At 41.3% G+C, this 19,424-nt stretch overlaps 2 protein-coding genes across 5 annotated transcripts in view; one reads left to right on the forward strand and one right to left on the reverse strand.

The window, feature by feature from the left end:
* The window catches only part of intu (inturned planar cell polarity protein), a 29,342-nt gene extending 22,412 nt beyond the window's left edge, over positions 1-6,930 (forward strand). For both annotated transcript variants that reach the window (XM_022223803.2, XM_022223802.2), the window contains exons 11-18: positions 180-229; positions 339-440; positions 715-860; positions 1,701-1,960; positions 2,074-2,171; positions 2,766-2,955; positions 3,331-3,476; positions 3,982-6,930. In XM_022223803.2, coding sequence (XP_022079495.2) covers positions 180-229; positions 339-440; positions 715-860; positions 1,701-1,960; positions 2,074-2,171; positions 2,766-2,955; positions 3,331-3,476; positions 3,982-4,093 — 1,104 coding nt within the window. In that variant the 3' untranslated portion in view covers positions 4,094-6,930. The remainder of the gene's footprint in view (positions 1-179; positions 230-338; positions 441-714; positions 861-1,700; positions 1,961-2,073; positions 2,172-2,765; positions 2,956-3,330; positions 3,477-3,981) is intronic.
* nup54 (nucleoporin 54) lies at positions 257-19,305 on the reverse strand. 3 transcript variants are annotated; one of them, XR_002597438.2, is made up of 14 exons: positions 19,109-19,305; positions 17,788-17,994; positions 16,789-16,905; positions 15,834-15,917; positions 15,073-15,257; positions 13,990-14,177; positions 11,638-11,834; positions 11,314-11,368; positions 10,973-11,066; positions 9,790-10,017; positions 9,064-9,174; positions 8,351-8,486; positions 822-880; positions 257-477 (listed from the first exon to the last, which is right to left on the reverse strand). XR_002597438.2 is itself a non-coding variant. In XM_022223805.2 (13 exons), exons 1-12 carry the CDS (start codon positions 19,203-19,205, stop codon positions 8,373-8,375), a joined length of 1,677 nt encoding a protein of 558 aa, XP_022079497.2. In that variant the 5' UTR covers positions 19,206-19,305; the 3' UTR covers positions 748-880; positions 8,351-8,372. The 3 variants fall into 3 exon arrangements, 2 of the variants coding, with proteins under 2 accessions (XP_022079497.2, XP_022079496.2); XM_022223805.2 differs by lacking the exon at positions 257-477 and having other exon boundaries at positions 748-880; XM_022223804.2 differs by lacking the exons at positions 257-477; positions 822-880 and having other exon boundaries at positions 6,933-8,486; positions 19,109-19,304.
* Between the last annotated feature and the right edge of the window lie 119 nt (positions 19,306-19,424).

Raw genomic sequence — 19,424 nt, forward strand, 5'->3', positions numbered from 1 at the left:
CAAGGGCAATAGTGAACCTGTGTCCAAATTCATGATGTTCAATATCACACACAATGCTACGATAGTGGCTGAAGCCACGACTCCATGGACTTGTGTGCTTATATCTGTCGCTATTCATCTGGGTATCATGATACACGATTCCATGTCTTGATTTCAATCTTTATGCGTTCTCTTCACAGGGCCACAGCCTACTGTGCCTGCTAATGGAAGCGGGGGGCTGCGCGTCTCGGTAATGAACTCCAGATTTTTTGTCAAGTTTTGTTCTTATTTTATTGAACACGTTGTTTTCTTCCAAAGACACGTTTAATAGCTGCATTTTAATTATTTGTCTCCACAAGGTGTGAGGGTATTCCGGCCCCAGACCCTTTCTACGTTGACCAGGCTAGAGCAACCCTCCTACATTTAGAGTCTCTCAACATACCAGTTGCATGTGAAGAAAGGTGAGTTAAGAAATTCTGGAATGTGTGAGTTTCACCTCTGAAATTAAAATGAAAAGTGGAGAAAACTTATTCAGGTTGTGGATCAGACAGGATGCGAAAGATGAAAACATTATTTGTCAGTACATGGAAACATGCGAACCATGAAAGTCTGGCATCACCTACATATTTCTCAAATGCATAGGTTAAAGACAAAAGTCCTGCTGATAGCAAATTCTTCTTATTAATACCTTCTCTTGCAATTCTCAAGCCTTCCTTCACTTTTTGCCCCCCCCAGATTGTCAGCCCCACCCATCCCAGCCCTCTCCTGTGCAGACTGGTTCTTTCCAAGCCGCAAGACTGCTGCCGAGTCTGGTACCCCGCCCCTCCCTATACAGAGCTCACCGATGCTGTCTAAGCTGCACAGCCAGTCACCAGCGAGAGGTGCAGTTGGTGACAGTCTACTGTCTTGGGAGGAAAAAATGAGGGGGGGGGGATAAAAGATTACAAAATCTGTGAAAAAGTAGGATTTAGGGTTGGTTGCAGTCAAAGGTTTTTATGAAGGATTTCTGGAGCACACATTACATGATTTAGTTAATGAGTGAGCTGCTTTATAAGATCTGTTAATGATCTGTTAAAGGATGTTTTCATTATGAGATGTTCAGCAAAAGAACATTTGGTTTCAAAAATTTTGTCGTCTTGAGTTTGAAGATTTTGTAGTTATATTCCTCAGAAGAAGCTTTTTTTAATAACATTCCTTTTTTATTGTTTGTTAATATGGTTAAAAAATGCCAACCCTTTCAAATTACATAACCTTGGGATAAGTTGGACCCAATGGGACTAACCGATTTTATCCCACTTAGGCGACAATCTGACTTAGGTCTATGCGAAGAAGATAATATGTATTGCACAGTCATTGATCTCCAGCCATGTAATGGCCACGAAACACGAAAAAAGTAATACCAAGATGTTTCAAGCATCACTACTCACACCACACATACGTGTACATGTACAATACAACACAAAATCAGAGCATTTTTCACCAATCATGCCACATGAGTTTGTACCTCGAGCGTTGCCATTACAATGTACATGTACTTTGGTAGCTATACTTGGCCCATCCACCTTATCCAATAAAAAATGCAGTCTGTGATCACGTGGGCTCAACGACTTACTTTTTTCCAGCCCAAAATCAAGTTCATTCATGAAGTATGGCAGATCTACAGAGCTCCTAGTAACCTTTGATTACAAATAACAAAACTGTCTTATTTTGAATTTTTTCAGGGAGGAAACTTTTGCAGGCAGACAGTTCCTCCCGTCGCCGGTCCAGCTCCCCGGGTTCCATGCAGCTATCCACTCCTAGCCCCGTGCCAAGGCGCCATACCACCTCCCGGCTGGACTCAGACAATGAGAGCGACACGGCCAGCCCTTACAACTCTAGGGGGAACAGCACACAGAGCTCGCCCATTCCCCGGCGCCGGAACGGCGAGAGGAAAGGCTCAGATGTTTCAGGAGGATCAGTCAGCAGTGCCGAACTTTACAAAGTACACGCATGTTTAAAAAATTCAGTTCATGAATACATGAATGAGTTGGTGCCTCCTCAGTTATAGCCTCTGGTCAAGTTAGTCTGAACTCGTTTTTTATTACTTTTATTCAGGTCGCAAGGAAGAAACGTCTGATTCCGGACCCGTACAACATGGGCATGATGCACCAGAACCAGGAACTAGAATGCAATGACTACTTCACAGCAACAAAGTAAGCACAGCATTGCCCAGGAGGGCCGAAAATAAGCAATCCGGGCTCCGTGTATTGTTCGAGACTTACTTCCAAAGGACAGGAGTGAGCCATATTTCAAACTTTGTGTGCTGATTATTCTTTCAATCAAAACAAAGTAAAAAAAACAAGCTCTTGAAATGCCTGGCTCTGTAACAAACTAGTGTGGAGACAGGTGTGGATTTTGCTCAAAGTGTTTGTTCAACAACTACTGACAGTGTTGCTGCTGTAATTGTGCTTCAGACCGGACATTTTCACATGCAACTTTTTTTAATCTGATTTTCTTGAAGTGTCATGTACACTGATGTTATTTTGAATCCTTGTAGAGTAAAATCAGCTGGGCAAGAATCCATCACAGAGAAAGATGTAAAAGGCAAGATATGAACACACTGATCCTGTTGCATAATGAGCGTACCTCATGAATTAAAAACCTACCAATCAAATAGACACACTGGCCAAACTCTCTTGAAGAACAACTTAACTTTGTGTGGATTGATACAAAAGTGAACAGAAATATCATGTGTGGATTGCGACAAAATCAGCATGTTACATCTGTCTTTGTCTTGCATCCCCCAGACTGACAGCTGGCTGTGACAACACCCTCTTCCACTACATTCACTTGGACGCAGCCAGTGGGATCATCACCTGCCCAACCCACGGTGACCTATCACTCATTGGGGGCAATACCCATGCTCAGCTGGTGCAAAATTTCAACAGGTGCTGTTTGACCATCCGGAAACTTCTCTGCCGAAGCACAAGACTAAAGGTGAGTTTTTAGTTTCCCCTGGGATGAGATCACAGGCCAAACTCTCGAAATTGTTCAAGAAATTGAATGAAAATTTGGAGCCATGTTAAAGAGCTCCCAAGCATGAATTTATGCTAAATTCCAAAAGAAACTTGGACAAAAAAACAGTTGCCAGGAACAGTGCCATGAAATATTTATCGATATTGACCGGCATTCTGCTAATTGTTGCTTAGTAGCTTCAACTTTTAGTCCTTTTGTTGACTTACCAGTTGATCGCACAGTAGTAAGATTGCTAACTCATTTTGGCTAAGATAAACTTTGCTATACTGTACTGCCTCCACTGGTTCATTTCCTGCATGAGCAAATGACATTGTTGTGTCTGTCTCCTCTCTCAAGGCCAGACCTGAGGAGTCTACTAGACCCATACAGAGCGACCACTGCATGGGTTACGTCAGGGAGTACGGCGTCATGTTTAAATGCCAGCCAGAGAACTGGCAGGAGCAGAAGAAGACGCCACCCAGCATCAACTACTGGGTTGTAGGGTGAGTTTGAACTATCAGCTTTGAACTAGACACATGCAAAGATTTGTGACAACCTCAGATTGGGAGCCATTTTGGTTCCTTATGCTGTTATCCTGTGCCTAACAGCCTACCTTTTTGGACACAAAATGGTGTCGTTCATTAATGTATCGTGATCCAGATAAAATGAACACAGCCCTTGTCCACTTACCGCTGCATGGTCAAAAAAATTGGTGCTTGACAGAAAAATAATGACTCTCAGTAATACTTGAAGCTTTTCTTATGTGAGTCTTGTCCCAGAAGTTGCGGGAGACAATGTCCATTTTTTCTTGTACAAGTACAAGTATAAGTAGAAAGTCAAATATTGCAAGTATACACATATAATGCACGAGTGTATTGCTAATGAGCCAGTGTATCATATATTCAAATTATACTTAAGAAGGCCATAGGTCATGAATTCTAAATGGCTGAAAAGTGAGCACTAGTGAAACCGGAGATCTTTGTCCCTTTTTGCCCCTCAACTTTTAAGGCGACTGTTTGAGGAGCCTCACCCTAGGGAATGCTACGTCTGCTACCATGAAAGCGCAACTCAGAATGTGATTGAACTTGCCTTCAAACTCTCCTATGGGGCGGGGCTTTGACCGAGGTTTCTTCTCCACCCTCTTCCTCTGAGTCTCTGACATGAGACAAAGACCTGGTCTTCACTGCTACCAGTTTGGCATGCTGGTCGGCATGCGTGGGTAAATGCTTGAATGATAATGAGGCTGAATGGACTGATATGCAAATCTAACTTTGACCTGTGATTGAGCATTTGCAGTGATACATATGTGTCAACTGTACATTTCTTCACCACATCGTTCTTAAATAGTTCCTCCACACTGTCTGATCCCACTAATGACACATTGTCATTTGTCACACTGCGAGGTAATAGGTTAGTGACTAGCCATGACAACGTACAACTTGACATCTTGGCCACTCATCCACATTTGCACATCACTGCAAGAGTAACTGACACATTCTGGTTTCATCAGATCCAATATGGCCACCTTTGTGAAAACTTATTCCAGCAACACTGCTGGTGCTGTCAAGTTAGGTGGACCTACCGGAACCAGTCCTTTGTTCTTGTACAAAAAATCGCTTTGTAGTCTGTTATGGCTTGACATGTTGCACACAATACATCTGAGCACCAACTGAAATTTGTGCTTTATTTTCCAAAGATTTCTTTTTCTTCCATTTACCAATATCGCTACTGTTTCATTGCGCAAACTTTAGCTTGTGTTATTGCAGAATTCAAATAACTATGCCACAGAAAGGTTTGTTAAATGCAAGTTAAACCTTCAGTTTATAGACTCACAACTTCCACCTGATGTCAGATTCTTCTTCCCCTGCCAATCTTCCTTATATCTCCCAAAGTGTTCACACACGAGTGGGGAACCAAATTGTTGCTATGCAAGGTGACCATCGAATAAAATGTACACAGCGATTTTTTTACTTAAAGCGTCATGGGAAACTTCAGAGTCGTGTGAGCCAAAAAGAAAGAATGAACTAAAGGTTTATAGGGAAAAGATCTAAAAAGAATTTCTGTATTCCTTGTCAAAGTATGTGGTTTGAATGTTAGACTGCTGGAAACCTTTTAATATTTGTCACTGACAAGAAATTCAGTAAGTTTACTAAATCGTACTAGAAACCACTGTTACTGAAATGTTTAATATTTCCAATTTAAAACCCAAAACTGACCCTGGTATGTGTGTCCTACAGTGTACATAGCAGCTACGTATACCTTGACTACTGATAAAATCTAACAGCAAAATTGCACCTGAACTCTATGGTTTTGCTTGAAATAACCAAAAACTATTTAAATGAGTACTTCCAAGATTCAAATTCAAGTTTGCAGTGTTAGCTGTAGAACTTTCCCAAAGTCATTCAAGTTTACTTCCAATCTTTGATGCAGTTTTGTCAGCATTGTCAGAAGTGTACCTGTATTGTTTTTCACATGATTTAACATTTCAGAAATGTATTCTGTGGGCTTTTTCTTCAGTTTTACCTCACTCCTTTATAATTCTGCCATAATGTCGGATGTCATATTTATTTCATTTGATTGGATGCATTTATAATTTGGAACATATGTTTATAAACTGTAACAATGTTTAGATTGTACTGCTTGCAGCTTACTTTCTTTAATCATATTTCACTCATTCCAAATTTCATTATTCATATTCTATTTTTATTCACATTTTATTCCAGTTTTCAAAAGGTTGTGATCCTTTGCTATGTTGCAGATTTGTTTCATATAAAATGCATATTATTTCATTATTGCATTATATTCTTCAGTGCAAATGATCTTGAAAACATTTTCAGTACTTCGAAGGTATTCCTTAGGTTTTTTTGTTTGTTTGGGAGTTTAGGTTTTTTTGTTTTGTTGTTTTGTTGGTGTTGCTACTAGTCTATCTCAGTGATTTGGGTGTGGCATGAGATGCCACATTGAGATCAGAGATACAGGGCTGTATTCAAACTACTACCTGGCCAGTTCACTGCTTTCATTGCCATTTATGTGCACAGGTTATTGTGTACGCCGAGCATGCACATAGGTTGCAGTAATGTGTCACTCCCTCAATGCTGAGGAGTTACTTCAGATCTTAGTTCATACAGATCAGCCCACTGACAACTTATTGAAACTGCTTGGTGTTTATGTTCACCATTCACTGGGTAAATTTATGACATTACGCTTTGTCAATGTAAGGCACTGTCCCCCCCCCAAAAAAAAACCCGCTATTGCAAGTATTCACTACTTGAATGAATGTTAGAACTCAATATTTGTTAGGTTTGCATGGTGGATGTAGAAATTTGGGGTAGCACCAGGTGGAAGATTCATGAGCGAGATTACTGTCATTAATGAAAGAGATTTCACATGGCTCTACTCTAATTCTTTGCCACATTAATGAAAATTTGTTTCAAAGCATTAGTTTCGTCTTTTTTCCGACAAACGGAAATATATATATAATTTTTTTCATTTGGTATGGTCCTGTCCTTTTTACATTTGTGAAATTGAAAAGGCTGATGTTCAGGCAATAGAGTTTACATGTATATCAATGTTTGCTGCGCTCTTTCATATTACAAGTGTGTATTTGCGTAAGATAGAAAGGAGAAATGATCTTTGTTTCATGATTAAGCGCATTTACCCACTCACGCATGCAACAAGTGCTACATTGACGTGCACAGTACATACTACATTCCATGGCAAAACCTTACACTGCACTCGAGTTAGGTCATAAAATGTCCTGTTTTTTGAATGGGCTTTTTACTGCATAAGAGGTGTGCTGAAAATGGCATAGCAGCATGGCAGAATAGATATGTATTGCTGGTTACCAGAACAGGCATCAAGAGCATTTATTCTACGATACAAAAATGATTTACAATGTATTGTACATTTATTTATTTATTTTTATAATGATGTAAAATAAAACAAAATGAAAGCAAACGTTTGTTTACGAGAAGACTTTTATTTTATCATTTGGAAGCATTGAAATATATCTCTGTGATTGTAGGGTCATTCCGTTCTGTTTGCTAGTTTTAACCTCAGTCTTTGTTCATTTCATGGTATGTAGCTGAAAAGTTGCAAATTTCAATCGCAGAAATGGTGGTACAGACATCACACGGCACGACAGGAAGAAATCTACCAGAACGTACGCCGTTGAAACCGGAATTTGCCCACAGTTGCCCTATTAGCCAAAGGCCAATTGTAATCAAAGTGTGCGTTATGTATGATGCAGACATTAAGGGCAGTAAAATATTTCACATGGGCAATGTGAAATGGGTGTCCTCTCAAGTATTGCTCACATTTGAGGAAGAGGAAAAAGGCTTTGGGATGAGTCGAAGAAATTCGCTACACTTTCTCTTGAGCTGTTGCATCATCTGATGCTCATTCGCCATCATCCTTGCGTGACACAGATTTTGTCATACACAAAATTAAATAAGGCAATAAATATGTGCTAGGCCAGTCTTAAACTAATGTTTAAGATTGGCCTAGCACATATTATTTCCCTTTCATAAACACCTTTTTTAGACCGAGTCAAAAGAAGTCAATATGGGAAGGATTTCCAATGACTGTTCTAGAAGTTTACTTTCATTTTCCCGAACACCCCGTCTATTTTATGGAATATTCTTTGTGCAAATTGTCCAACTGGGGTGCAAGTGACGAGCCGCGTGCACAGAGACTCTTGACCAATGAGAATCAAACTGTCTTGTATCCAGGTGCCAGCATGTGATTGACACAGCAGCATTATCACTTTTCAGCGGGTATTATCAAATGTTGTTAATAGGGAGACTGTCCGCGGTACTTGTGAATAACGTTTAATTTGATACTTCAGGGGTGAGATTCAGGAATGAATACCAATCCACAACACATGCACTAGAAGTGGTGTGACAATGAGAGGCTGTGACTTTTCATGGCTTTTAACCCTAACAGTCCTCAGTCCTCCAACAGGTGAAGGATTGAGGACTGTTAGGGTTAATAGTTAACAAGGCATGGGCTCTCTCCTGAATGGCTACCATTCGGTGAATCTTGCATCTCACTTTTTTTAACATAGTGCAAAAAAAGTATCAACACCTGATTAATTTATCCTCTAAAAATCTGGATGATTTGAGTTGGAAGTCCTGAAAACTCCTGAGAAGTCACACCAGAAACAACATATGAGCCTGGTACCTTTGCTATCATCCAACGGTGCTTCCGAAGAAAGCAGTGTAACAACTACCACAATAACCATAATTGGGTTATATTGGGTCTGCCTTGTCCAAGGGGTGAATTCACGATGGCATGGTATTTCTGGAATAGCCCCCTCGTCAATATCTTCAACTTTGTACCGACCCACTTTAATGCATATTCACATCCACTGACTTGCCTGTCAGGCCAGGAGATGGTTTTCATCGCTGGGATGTGGTCTCTTGCAGGCCCTGTTCGATGAGTTTCAAGTCTTGGAGGTCACTCTTGATGGTCGCTATGAGGTGACTCAAACCTTCCTGTTGGTGCTTCAGATGCTGGGAAACAAGGAGATGAAAATTTCCTACATTTAACATCGTAACTGGAACCAGTTAGCCTGTTACCGTTGATTATCCCACTGCAGCACACGGAGTTATGATTAACTGTGTTGCTGCCAAAAACTCCACCCCAAATCTGTAGACATTATTCAGAGAATTCTTATAAAGTCATCGAAGCAAAGCTTGTTCTTTCTCAAATGTAGTCCAAGATCCAAAAGTTTCAAAACAGACACCCCAAGACGTTTACCTTCCAAAAACTAATTAGCAGTGTTGTAAAGATGACTACATATAATATTGAAATTATAGGTTCTATGTAATGCAATTTTGTACAACCCTCAAAATGCACCGTTGTGTGTCAATTACACTTATTTTCAATGTTTGATTTGCCATTCCAAAAGGCATTTTGGTCCCTTTTTGTTTCTATTTTAACAGAGTTGACATATTCATGAGGAAAACTGCCATGTCATTCCAGATAGAAAGATCAAACCTGAAGGATGTCCAATGGGTTCACCTATGAACAGTACAGCAACAACAAACTTGCATCACATGAACCCTAAAACAATTCATTGCATACTACCTGTCGGATTTCTTGCTGCATTTCAGTGGCTAATGCGTACTGCTCGGACCCCCGACCTGGTGGCAAATGGCTGTGCAATCGGATCTGTGACATCATTTCATTCAGCCGCCCCTGTGGATATGCCAAATCATACTCATTTACACTTCCTGACCCAGAAGTGGTGCCAACATTTTGGGCAGTGTAACCTTTTCCATTATGAATTTATTTAATCAAATCAACAACATACATGGAGCGTAACCTTACAGAGATTTAAGTGGCATTATGGCAAACCTGTGTCTTGTTTACATTTTCTATTTCATTGGTTCCCAGAATCTGTCCTTCGGTAAACAAAAGCCTTTGCTTAGCTCTATTCCTGCATGCTGTCCCTTAAGAGCTCCATCAGTCTAATGCACCTTATTTATTTTCTGTTTCTTGGATTGATAATGTATTGTTCAGTGATATAAAGAGACACCATGACAACATGAACAGATGGGAAACAGTTTTGAAAATTTGATGGTATTCCTGTACATTCAAAGTAAATTTAACAAGTTTTTAATTGGAAAAAATAAAAGATAAATAAATCCACCAAAACACCAAGAGGAAATTTCTCTCCAAGTGCTATTTAACAACCATAACCAAGCCAAATGAACAAGATTCTACATAATTTACACTTCACCTGGAAAGTTAGGGATTATGAAACGGACAGTGGTTTTGCAGTTTCACAACAAAATGGAGAATATTACAAACCTTCATCTGCGTGGGTGCGTTGAGCTCTGCCTGCAGCCCTTCTAGTCTGGTCCTCAGCTGCTCCTCTTCGGTTTGGATAGCCATGCCCGCCTTACGCTGGGTCTCTTGCCTGACCAGGATGCGTAGTACCCGGTGCGACAGCTCCAGGTGGCGTCGTTTATACTCGGCGATCTTGGCTTGGATGGTGGTCTGCTTGTGCTGCAGCGTCTCGGTGTCTTGGTTGATCATCTGCACAGGGGGCCAGGCATGTGTTGAGTGTAAGAACAGGGGCGAGATTGGGTGATGACAAAAAAATCAATGAAACATCCAGCGGACGGGTTAGAACAATGTTCTGAAATGATTAAACCTTAACCACTTGCTGCCGGGCTCATTTCGAAGTTGCATGACGTAAAACCAGGGGATTTTCAAGATTTTCCATTTCCAAAGCTCTTCAAAAAATCATAAGTACATTTACTGGACGTTTACACCCACACAAATGACTGTCTGGTGGCTACTCTAATCTAATAGACAACGTCTATTGATGCGCGAGTATTCAACCAGGCCTGCCGCCTGGTAAAAAGAGCCCAGATTGTGCACTGTTACATAAGTTTCTTTTGTTCCCGAAACTGGCGGCTGGCATCTTTTCAATAGGGGCCAGATTAGTGTGCAGCAGTATTGTATCGCTCATCACTGGAGCACTGGGGTCCCCGGTGAATGCCACAAACAGAGGTATAATCTTTCAAAACATTGACAGATTTCCTCTGCTATTGACAACTGGAAAAATGTTAGCGATTCCCAGCAGCTCGGTCTTTTGTTCCAAGTATGGTCTTTTGTTATAAGGTCCAGCTCTTTTGTCTGGTTTCAGGATCCCTATGTGCTGAAACTGGGCACCCGTGCCGAAACTGGGCACCCCAGCAGGAAATGGTTAAAACCTATTTCTCACATTTCTTGGTAGAGCTGTAGTCGATATCCTTATAAAAGACCATCACAAGGCCTCCAGTCTGAATTCAAGTCACTAGCCATTCAAAAGAACTGCAACAAAAGCATTCCTTTGTCATTCAGTCATACTGTTGCTTGTAACTGGTCTTGTGACAGTCTCAACTTAAATGCAGCTTCTTAGATGTTGAAAGCACCATTACAAAGCAACTGATGAGTGCACAGAGCAGACAGTTGAACAACTGTGGGTCAGAGAGCTTCAGCTTACGTCTAATCTCGCCTGATGCTGTTTGGTTTGTTGCTCTTGGTTTTCCAACCGGCTCTTTAAGGTGTGAAAACCAACCATCGGCACGGGTACCAGTCTGTGTGGGAAAAGGAAGGGTTTCGGTGATAATCTGACAGAAAGAAATGACAGAAACGTTGTTTCTGTGTGCAGTTCAAAGAACCCTTAAAGTGCAACACTTAACACCTGCGGAACACACTTAATACAACTGGACATGCACAACCCAAAAATCATATCCTAATGAATAATTAGGAATAATGTTAGCCGGCAATTTTCTAAGGGAAAGTGCAGATAAAATTAGCATGTTTGTTCACGGTCTGGCTTACTTTTCTGGATCTGGGTTGTCAAGCTTAGCTTGTCTCCACAGCCTGGGATCATAACCTAAGAGAAAAACAGAAACAAGAGTGCATTTTCATTACTGTAAAAAGTCACACCACCTGCTCAAGTCATAGGCTTGTCTGTATTTCTCTTAAGTTTAATGCAAATTTGTACTGGAAAAAAGGCATGTATTAATCTTTTTTTAGTCTTTGATACAAATATCAAGGACAAAACCTTCAACAAAAAAGTCTTTGGTATGGTCATCCAAAGACAGGCACAATGGTACTCATATCTGTCAACAGCAGGTCGATGGGAATTGCAAAATGGCCAACCTAGGGGTGGAGTGCTCAGGTAGGCATCGATCTGCGCCTCAGATAGCGCAAGCTTGGGCACCATGTCCACCACGCCCAGGCTACCCAGCTGGGTCTTGATGTTGGCCTGACTGAAGAAGCCAAAGGCAGTGGAGGCCGGAATGCGCCTGGTCAGACCGGTCGGAGATCGCTCCTGGATGTAAATGATGACCTCAGTCCTGCATTAAACAAGATTAGCCATGGAGTTAGACTGTGTCCAAATCAACACATGAGTCTGGGAAGTGGCTGCAGCTACTAATGGCTTTCCTAGACACACGTTAATTCTCACCATAGCCAAGTAATGCAGACGTGGATTAGTTCAAAAACAAGACATGATTTGCGAAATTTAACACCTCAGTATCAATTCCACACTCTTAAAGGAAACATTTTGGATTCGGCTCTTCAGAGACACAGCACTGTATGATCGGTGCTGTGTGAAAGATAGTGGGAAGTTAGCTCACCACCTTCCTCGGGAGAAACTTGATCTCATGCCCTCTTGCTTAGGCGTGAGGTCAAAATAGAAGCACTTTTGAAAGCATTCGACGCTTTGTAAATGCTAAGCCCCACCGACAGTCAGTCGGGCTCATGCTCGATCGAAGGCATCTCCGGAGAGAAATTTTGCCAAGCGGTGAGGCGCATGCAGCACTTCAGCGCAGCGTGTGAGAAGAGTTTTGTTCGCGCGATGGCCTAACTTGTCTTTCATTTGATCATGAAGGGTTTGATGGTAGTGGGAATGCATTGTAATGGAATTTAGCCAGATCTTAAATAACAAAATTCTGTTATCCCTCCGAAAGAGGCTGATGGAAAATAGCTCCTTTGGTCACATGGGCACCGTCCTTAGAAAGGTTTCTCCTCAGATATGCAACGAAAGCCATATTTTCGTAGTTGAATCTATTTCACAAAAATAACCAAAACACAATTCGCTCGAACTCTAATTTGATCTTGTATTCTGTACTGAAGGAGGAAAGTTCTAATTGAGCATGTTGTTTTTTTCTATTTGCACATATCTTACGATGGTTTTCTTGAGTCAAGCGTGGTCTGAACGGAACCGCTTCTGGCCGGCAAAACATGGTCAGAAACTGTCACACCTCCGGAGGTAACTTGTTATGGAATTAACTCGTAAAAAAACTCTGGGAAAACAGTTTTGAACAAATATATTCAAATCAATGTTGCTCGCGGATGGAGATAGATAGGAGATTCATTATTTGCACAAACATATTTTATACACAGAAATGCTATATAGGCCTATGCGACACAGTCGATGCGAGTTCTTCAATGTCTCAGTGTGCGCTGTACATGTACATGTGTGTACATGTCCGAACTCCAACCGAACCGAAGTTCGGCAAAAAATTTCGGAACCGTGTCAGACACGAACCGAACCTTGACACCTACTTGCAGCACTATTTGAAATGGAGTTTGACTTTTTTATTACCTTCAAAGAATATTGGTACACCTGACTGAATTTCAAAATGAATTCATATCATGTCTATGTGGATACTTCTCTTCAGAGACCATAGATCAAGCGGTATAATAGGTGACCATGTTTGGCCATTCCTGTCACTCCCGTATAAACTTCTTCATTTCCTAGTCTAAAAAACGCTTAAAGATGAACATTAGTCTTGTGGTGATGTCTTTTCGTCATGGATTACCCACTCAAAACATTTCTGAGGCTAGAGCAATTGTCTGTAGCCTAGAATGCAATTGATTTTGCGTCTCCATCACAAGGTGTTAACCAATAATCCTTACGGCCAGGGAAGGAGGGCTGACTGGGGCCCACTGAAGTTCTCCTTGAGTAGGATCTATTGTTCACAAACTCCATTGTTGTCAGGGTTGCCTGCGCAGCTAGACAGTCCAGGGCAGACGGTTCTGTTCAAACTGTTGAACTGTCCCAAACCAAGCAACGAACGTTGAAACCAACCGTTGAACTGTTTCTACACCGTCCGTATTTTGACCTCACGCCTTACTTGTGTAGAAGTCTCAACAGCTCAATTACCTGAGGTCAGCTGGTCGACTTGAATCCACAACAGTGGATGCTGTGAACGCTGACATGCAACCTTTGGGAATTTTTTTTCTCTTGCACGTGCTCGGACAACACTGAGTATACTGAGCTCTTAAAACTCACACTGTTGAGAACCCTGAGAGAACCACCAGGACCAGTCAGATGGTCTACAATATGTAACTCTTAAAAGAAGTAGTATATGAAATATGCACTGCACATGTTATGACTATAAAATGAACAGGGATTTTTAAAAGGGAATTCCTCTTTATTTCCAGCACTGCACAACACAGACATCTGTAATAGACATCTGTAATATCAGACAGGATATAACTTACTTGTCATCTGGCAGCTGTTTCACGTCCTCCACACACACAGACAGGGTGGGTTTACTCCCCAGGATTTTGAAGAGCGCGTCCACCAGCTGCTGTTGCAAGCTGCGGATTTCCTCCTCCTTCTTCTTGAAGTGCAGAATGACCAGTCCGTCCTCGTCCTTTGATGTGGGTTTGACACTGTAGCCAACTGTCTGTAGTACATTGAAACCATGAGGAAATTTATTTAATCCTCCAAAAGCACCATTATGCAGGACCCAAACAGCACATTCTTTGTACTTCAATTTTCAAAGGGCAAAGAGCCAAATAAACAGTCTGTGTACATGTAATGGTGGCTAGGATCTATATTCAGCAATTCTTCAAAAACTCCAAAACTTTCTGGAGGATTTTGAAAGATCCGGGAGGGTAATTTCTAAGACAAAAATCTGACAACCTCCCTGCTGGTGATAAGGAAAATGAAGATCTTCTGCGGCAAAAAATGCAAAGCGGTGCTGGTACAATAATGCATTTACTTTGGTATACAATGACTTATCAAATGCAAGGGATAATGGCACACTTCTGCAAACAGGTTATATGAATCTCACATTTAACCTGGTACTTCCCCTTCTCCTGGAGCCTAGAATATTATGCAGGGATCAGAAACCAGCCTATGTCACTTCAGCCTCCTTAAGAGGTTACAGCTTTTCCTCCCTGGTACCCAATCATTTCCACATGGATGGACCTCGGGTGTAAACCTGTTAAATGCAAGGCCGCATTCAAATTAACTGGCTCAGGTTGGGAATAACCAGAACCAGCAAGAGAAGCACCAACACACTTTGGAACCAAAATGGCTGTTCACAGCGTACCCTGGCACATGGTAACCGCCATTTTGTTTCCAAAATCGTGACCCTCGTGTCACAACATCTGCACCTATGGCAGCCACCAGCTGAGAAGCTGCAGCCACTTCCCATAGTTGTGTAAATTATTCCCACCTGAAGCCATTCATCTAAACATGGACTGAGAGCATCATAACTGCTACACAGCACTCTCTACAATTCAGGCACAAAACCCACAACAAACCATGCCTTGTACAACAACTCGGCACTGTACCTTGAACCTGCAGAAAGGATTTTCTGGCGTAAAGGGCACAGAGCTGTTCTGGTTGATGTAGCCCTTGCCTGTCCCCCAGAATGCCTGGAGTTGGTTCCACTTAGCAATGATTGCATCCCTCTCGTCTCCATAGATGGTGGGCATCAACAAGGCACTGGATATGCTCATCAAGTCTGCACCAACTCCTGCAAATCATTTGTAACAGGGTACAAATGTATATCAACATCAGGCACCTCTGCGCCAAAAAAATCTATCTTTGAGTCATGGCAATATCAGAAAATGTGGACCTCGTTTTTACAAACGCTGCTTTGTGTTGTGCTATTGGATAATTTGAAGTGAAGCTATAAAATTTCAAAATCGGACTGTTCAAATGTCAAATTGAGAAATACAACTTCACAGTTTGGGTTTGTGAAAAATTTACTTTGCGGATGAAATATAAGTTTGAAAAAGTTTGCTGAACATATTAAGTAACAGCATCGAAACAAAGTTCAAAACTCTTAAAATTGCCAAAAAACCATCATTCACTCTTCATTTTCAGCTGTTTCTGCACCCACAGCTGCGTCCAATTCTGCCTGGTTGTGACATCACAACACACAGAGAAAACATCTTAATAGGATGGTCTCTACCTAAAACACTTTAAAGGTTTAGGATTCATACACAGACTAACCAAGGCTAACTGCGCAAACAATCCTCATTGTGAACATTTACCGTAGGAAATTAAGGCAAACTAACCTAATAGTTTAACAGTTCTTATACTTTACCTTGCTGTGGTTGCTGCTGCTGTTGCTGAGTGCCAAAACCTGTGGACAGTCCAACTCCTAAACCCGTGCCAAAACCACCAAACCCTTCACAGAATAGTAACAACCTCATGAGCTTATTGATCAATATCTGTAAATCTTTGCAATCAAGTCAGGCAGCTTTAAAGGAGATGGGGTAGACCAAATATGTACATATTTGGAAACATTTATTCTATTTAAAAGGAAAGATGAGCTCCAAAAGCTTCCAAAGAAAAGTGGTCACAGAATTCAAGAGGAATTTTCAGTGTTAATGTGAGGAAACCAAATACTTAACAGTGTAAATGTCAAAGTTGTAAGACTGTCAAAATAGCTACAATCGTCTGATCATGCACATTTAATATCTAGACTTCTGTGTTAAGTATTTGGGCACTGACATCTCCAACATGTGCCCGGCTCTATAAAAATGAGTCACAAGTCTCTGGAGCTACTTTTGAGTTTTACTTTGTATTAGATTGAAGAATTTGAGCTTCTTCTTTTGATGTGTCACTCAGTTTGGTAGAATGGAAATAGACGCTGTGCAAATATTAAAACACAATGGATTCCTGTTGCTTAAACACTGTGCAAGATTCTTTTAAAGGTCTTTAACTCAAAAGTGGCTCTGGAGACGAGACTAATTGTCATAGAGCCGGTCACATATTACTGTAAACAGTTCTTTCATCTCTCCTTGGTCTTTAATTCAAAGAAAGGGCAAAAGATTCACATTGCTTGTTCAGTTTCTCTGACAGAGACAGGCCAGAGGCAATAGGTCTTCACTGAACATTTAGCCCAGTAAACCTGCTTAATAAATCCAGTTTTGCAAAAGTTTGGCTTTATATTGTTGCTTGGTGTATTTTGTACTGTTTGCGGTGTATATTTATTTGTGTATGTTTTAGGAGATTGACGTTTGATTTCTTTGAGGCTTTCAGATTTTCTGTTTTACCTGTGGACGTAGATGTTCCCCCTAGACCAAACCCACTGCTGGTGGTACTTGTGTTGGTGCCAAAACCACCAAACAAGGAAGAAGCTGTGGTCTTGGTTGCTCCAAAGCCTCCGAATCCTGAATATCAATGCCAAAATCAAGTCCAAATGTTGCTATGTAGGGTTAGAAAGAGCGAGATAATGAGGTCCTGCTGATAAAAAGATCTTGGGATTTAATCACGGTAGAACTAAAAGTTCAACTGAAAAACCTATTCCTCAGTAATCAGGTTTATTTGTTTGTGTTTTTGTTTTTACACGTTTCCCTAAAAAATGGTTACATGTCCGTCACAGAACAAATGAGGCTAAGTACACATGCCAAATTGGACATACTTCCAATTGCACGGAAACTGAGATGATTGTCAAATGTTCTCCAGGGTCACAACACAGAATCTGACAGAAATTTGAAAGAAACAATGCTATTCAATGTAAGCCTTTCCATCAATTGTTTCCAAATTATTTCCCAATTTGTACAACTTCTGTCGGATGAATAGTTTTGCACATGTGCCCATTCACTCCCTTGCTCCGTTTCTTTAACTGCCATCAATATGACTTAAATTATACCAGAATCACACTGACACTTTGCAATCAATTCTTCAGGACGAATTGTCACATTTTATCAGGTGCATGAGGTAAGGATGATTGTGCACTTCACCAATTTTGAAATGAAAGCGCACAGGGCTAAAGTGATTTGACTGAAATGTCTTTCAGACATTGTGAAATGAGGCATTTTAAAAGCTGAAAGTGGAGTTGTTGAGTGAGATCAAAAATCTGCATGATAGGTCATCTTCTACGTAATCACTTGATCTTACTGTACAACCTGTCAATAATTTCGTCTTCGGATGACTGCACTGTCTTTTGAGGAAATAAAAGGATGAACTGATGTGTAACTATAGTAATAGCCCAGTCAGACTCCAAATAAAAACAAGCACAACAAAATCTGAATCATGGTACAAGGCATCACCAGTTCCAAATCCAAATCCTGTGCTTGACGTTGTGGGAGCCGTTGAGCCAAATCCAAATGCCGAACCGGCGGCAGAGGTGGTGGAGGTTCCAAACCCGCCGGTGCTGCCAAACCCGAAGCCTGTAGCTGCTGTTGTTGTGGTTGCTGTCGTGGTGGTGCCAAAGGAGAAAGTCGGGGCAGTTGTCTTGGCTGCACCAAAAGCAAAACCTGAAGGGCCACAAATTTCAAAAAAGTGCACGGCTGAAAATTGGTTTGCTCCATACACCTTGCCATTTGTTGGCAGATTAGGATAAAACTGTGCATCCTGGGCTAAGCCTGCATGTAGTTCTAAACGGTGTCGGCCACTTTGCCATTTACCACTTCGCCCACAACCACTTCGCCCATTTGTCCCTTGCCCATAAATCATTTCGCCCACAGCCTCTGTCAAAATTGAAAGAGAGGAGGACACATTAAAACAACAATCTACCCCTTCCTGAATCCATCCCGAATGCCAGGAAAGATAAAACATCAAATAGCAATATAAGGATACTGTGGATTTAGAAAATGTCACGGTTTTCTTTGATGTAAAGCTAAAAGCTAGCACGGCACCTGACCGGCCGTGCATGTAGCAAGAATAGCGTGGAATACCTGTGTCATTCCTCCGACAACATAAAGTACATTCCAAATTTTGACAACCCAAATGGACATAAACTGATAATATTTCACCATTTATTGAATGATTTCACTCACGTTATTCAGGTATTTTCCAGTCTTTTTTCCTTTATTTATTCAATCTAACGGGCTCACTCTCACAGTCGCCATCTTTAAAATAACGGCTGTTCCATGTCAAGACATCTAAACTGCTGCCAAAGTTTTGGAAGAGTCCATTGGTACATGTAGTATCTTATCGCTCAGTCCGTTTATTACATGTCTTGACATGGTATTTAGAAAACGGAAAGGTCAAGAATCATGTTCGTATGCAAAAGAAATTGCACCCACGATTATAAGTGGGTGCCCCAAAAATGTTCAGTACGCCGACACGAAATTGCGCATACGGATGTGTGGCTAAGGATAAATCGGGAGTGATCCGTACCACACTAGTGGGGCTAAATCAGATCATGGTTCATTCAGTCAAACTGTTCCGACAATCTGACAATGCGTGTGCGCCCATTTGGCATTACCCCCAGAACTGTCAGACTGTGTATAAGACTGTGGGTCATGAACCTGTTGAAACTGTCAGACCGTGGGAGCGAGTATATGCACCCATCAAAACCATGTAGGTATCGTACCTCCATGATCGAACTGAGCAAAAAATCTAACAAAACATGTCCAGACTTCCAACCTGTTTGCGATGTCGATGGCGCCCCAAAACCAAATGCAGGTTTGGTGGTGCTACTGCTAGTACTCTGTCCACCGAAGGATGTGCCAAACCTCGACATGTTTCCTGTTTTTTAACAATTCGTAAACCCTAAAATGCACATCACCCTCATCTGATCGTGCAGTTTACATTCGCGCCACGCTACATGAATTTGCCAGCTAGTGTGGTGCTTTGAATTAGATTTATGGGGCTCTGTAATACACTACCGGGGAATGGATTTCAGACGGCAAAAAACAGGAACAAAAAGTCAATAGAGGGCGCCATTATAGACGTTGAGTCA

The sequence above is a fragment of the Acanthaster planci genome, linkage group LG02 (genome assembly GCF_054643075.1).
Source record: "Acanthaster planci isolate LZ-2023a linkage group LG02, COTS_SCS, whole genome shotgun sequence".
NCBI lineage: Eukaryota > Metazoa > Echinodermata > Asteroidea > Valvatida > Acanthasteridae > Acanthaster > Acanthaster planci.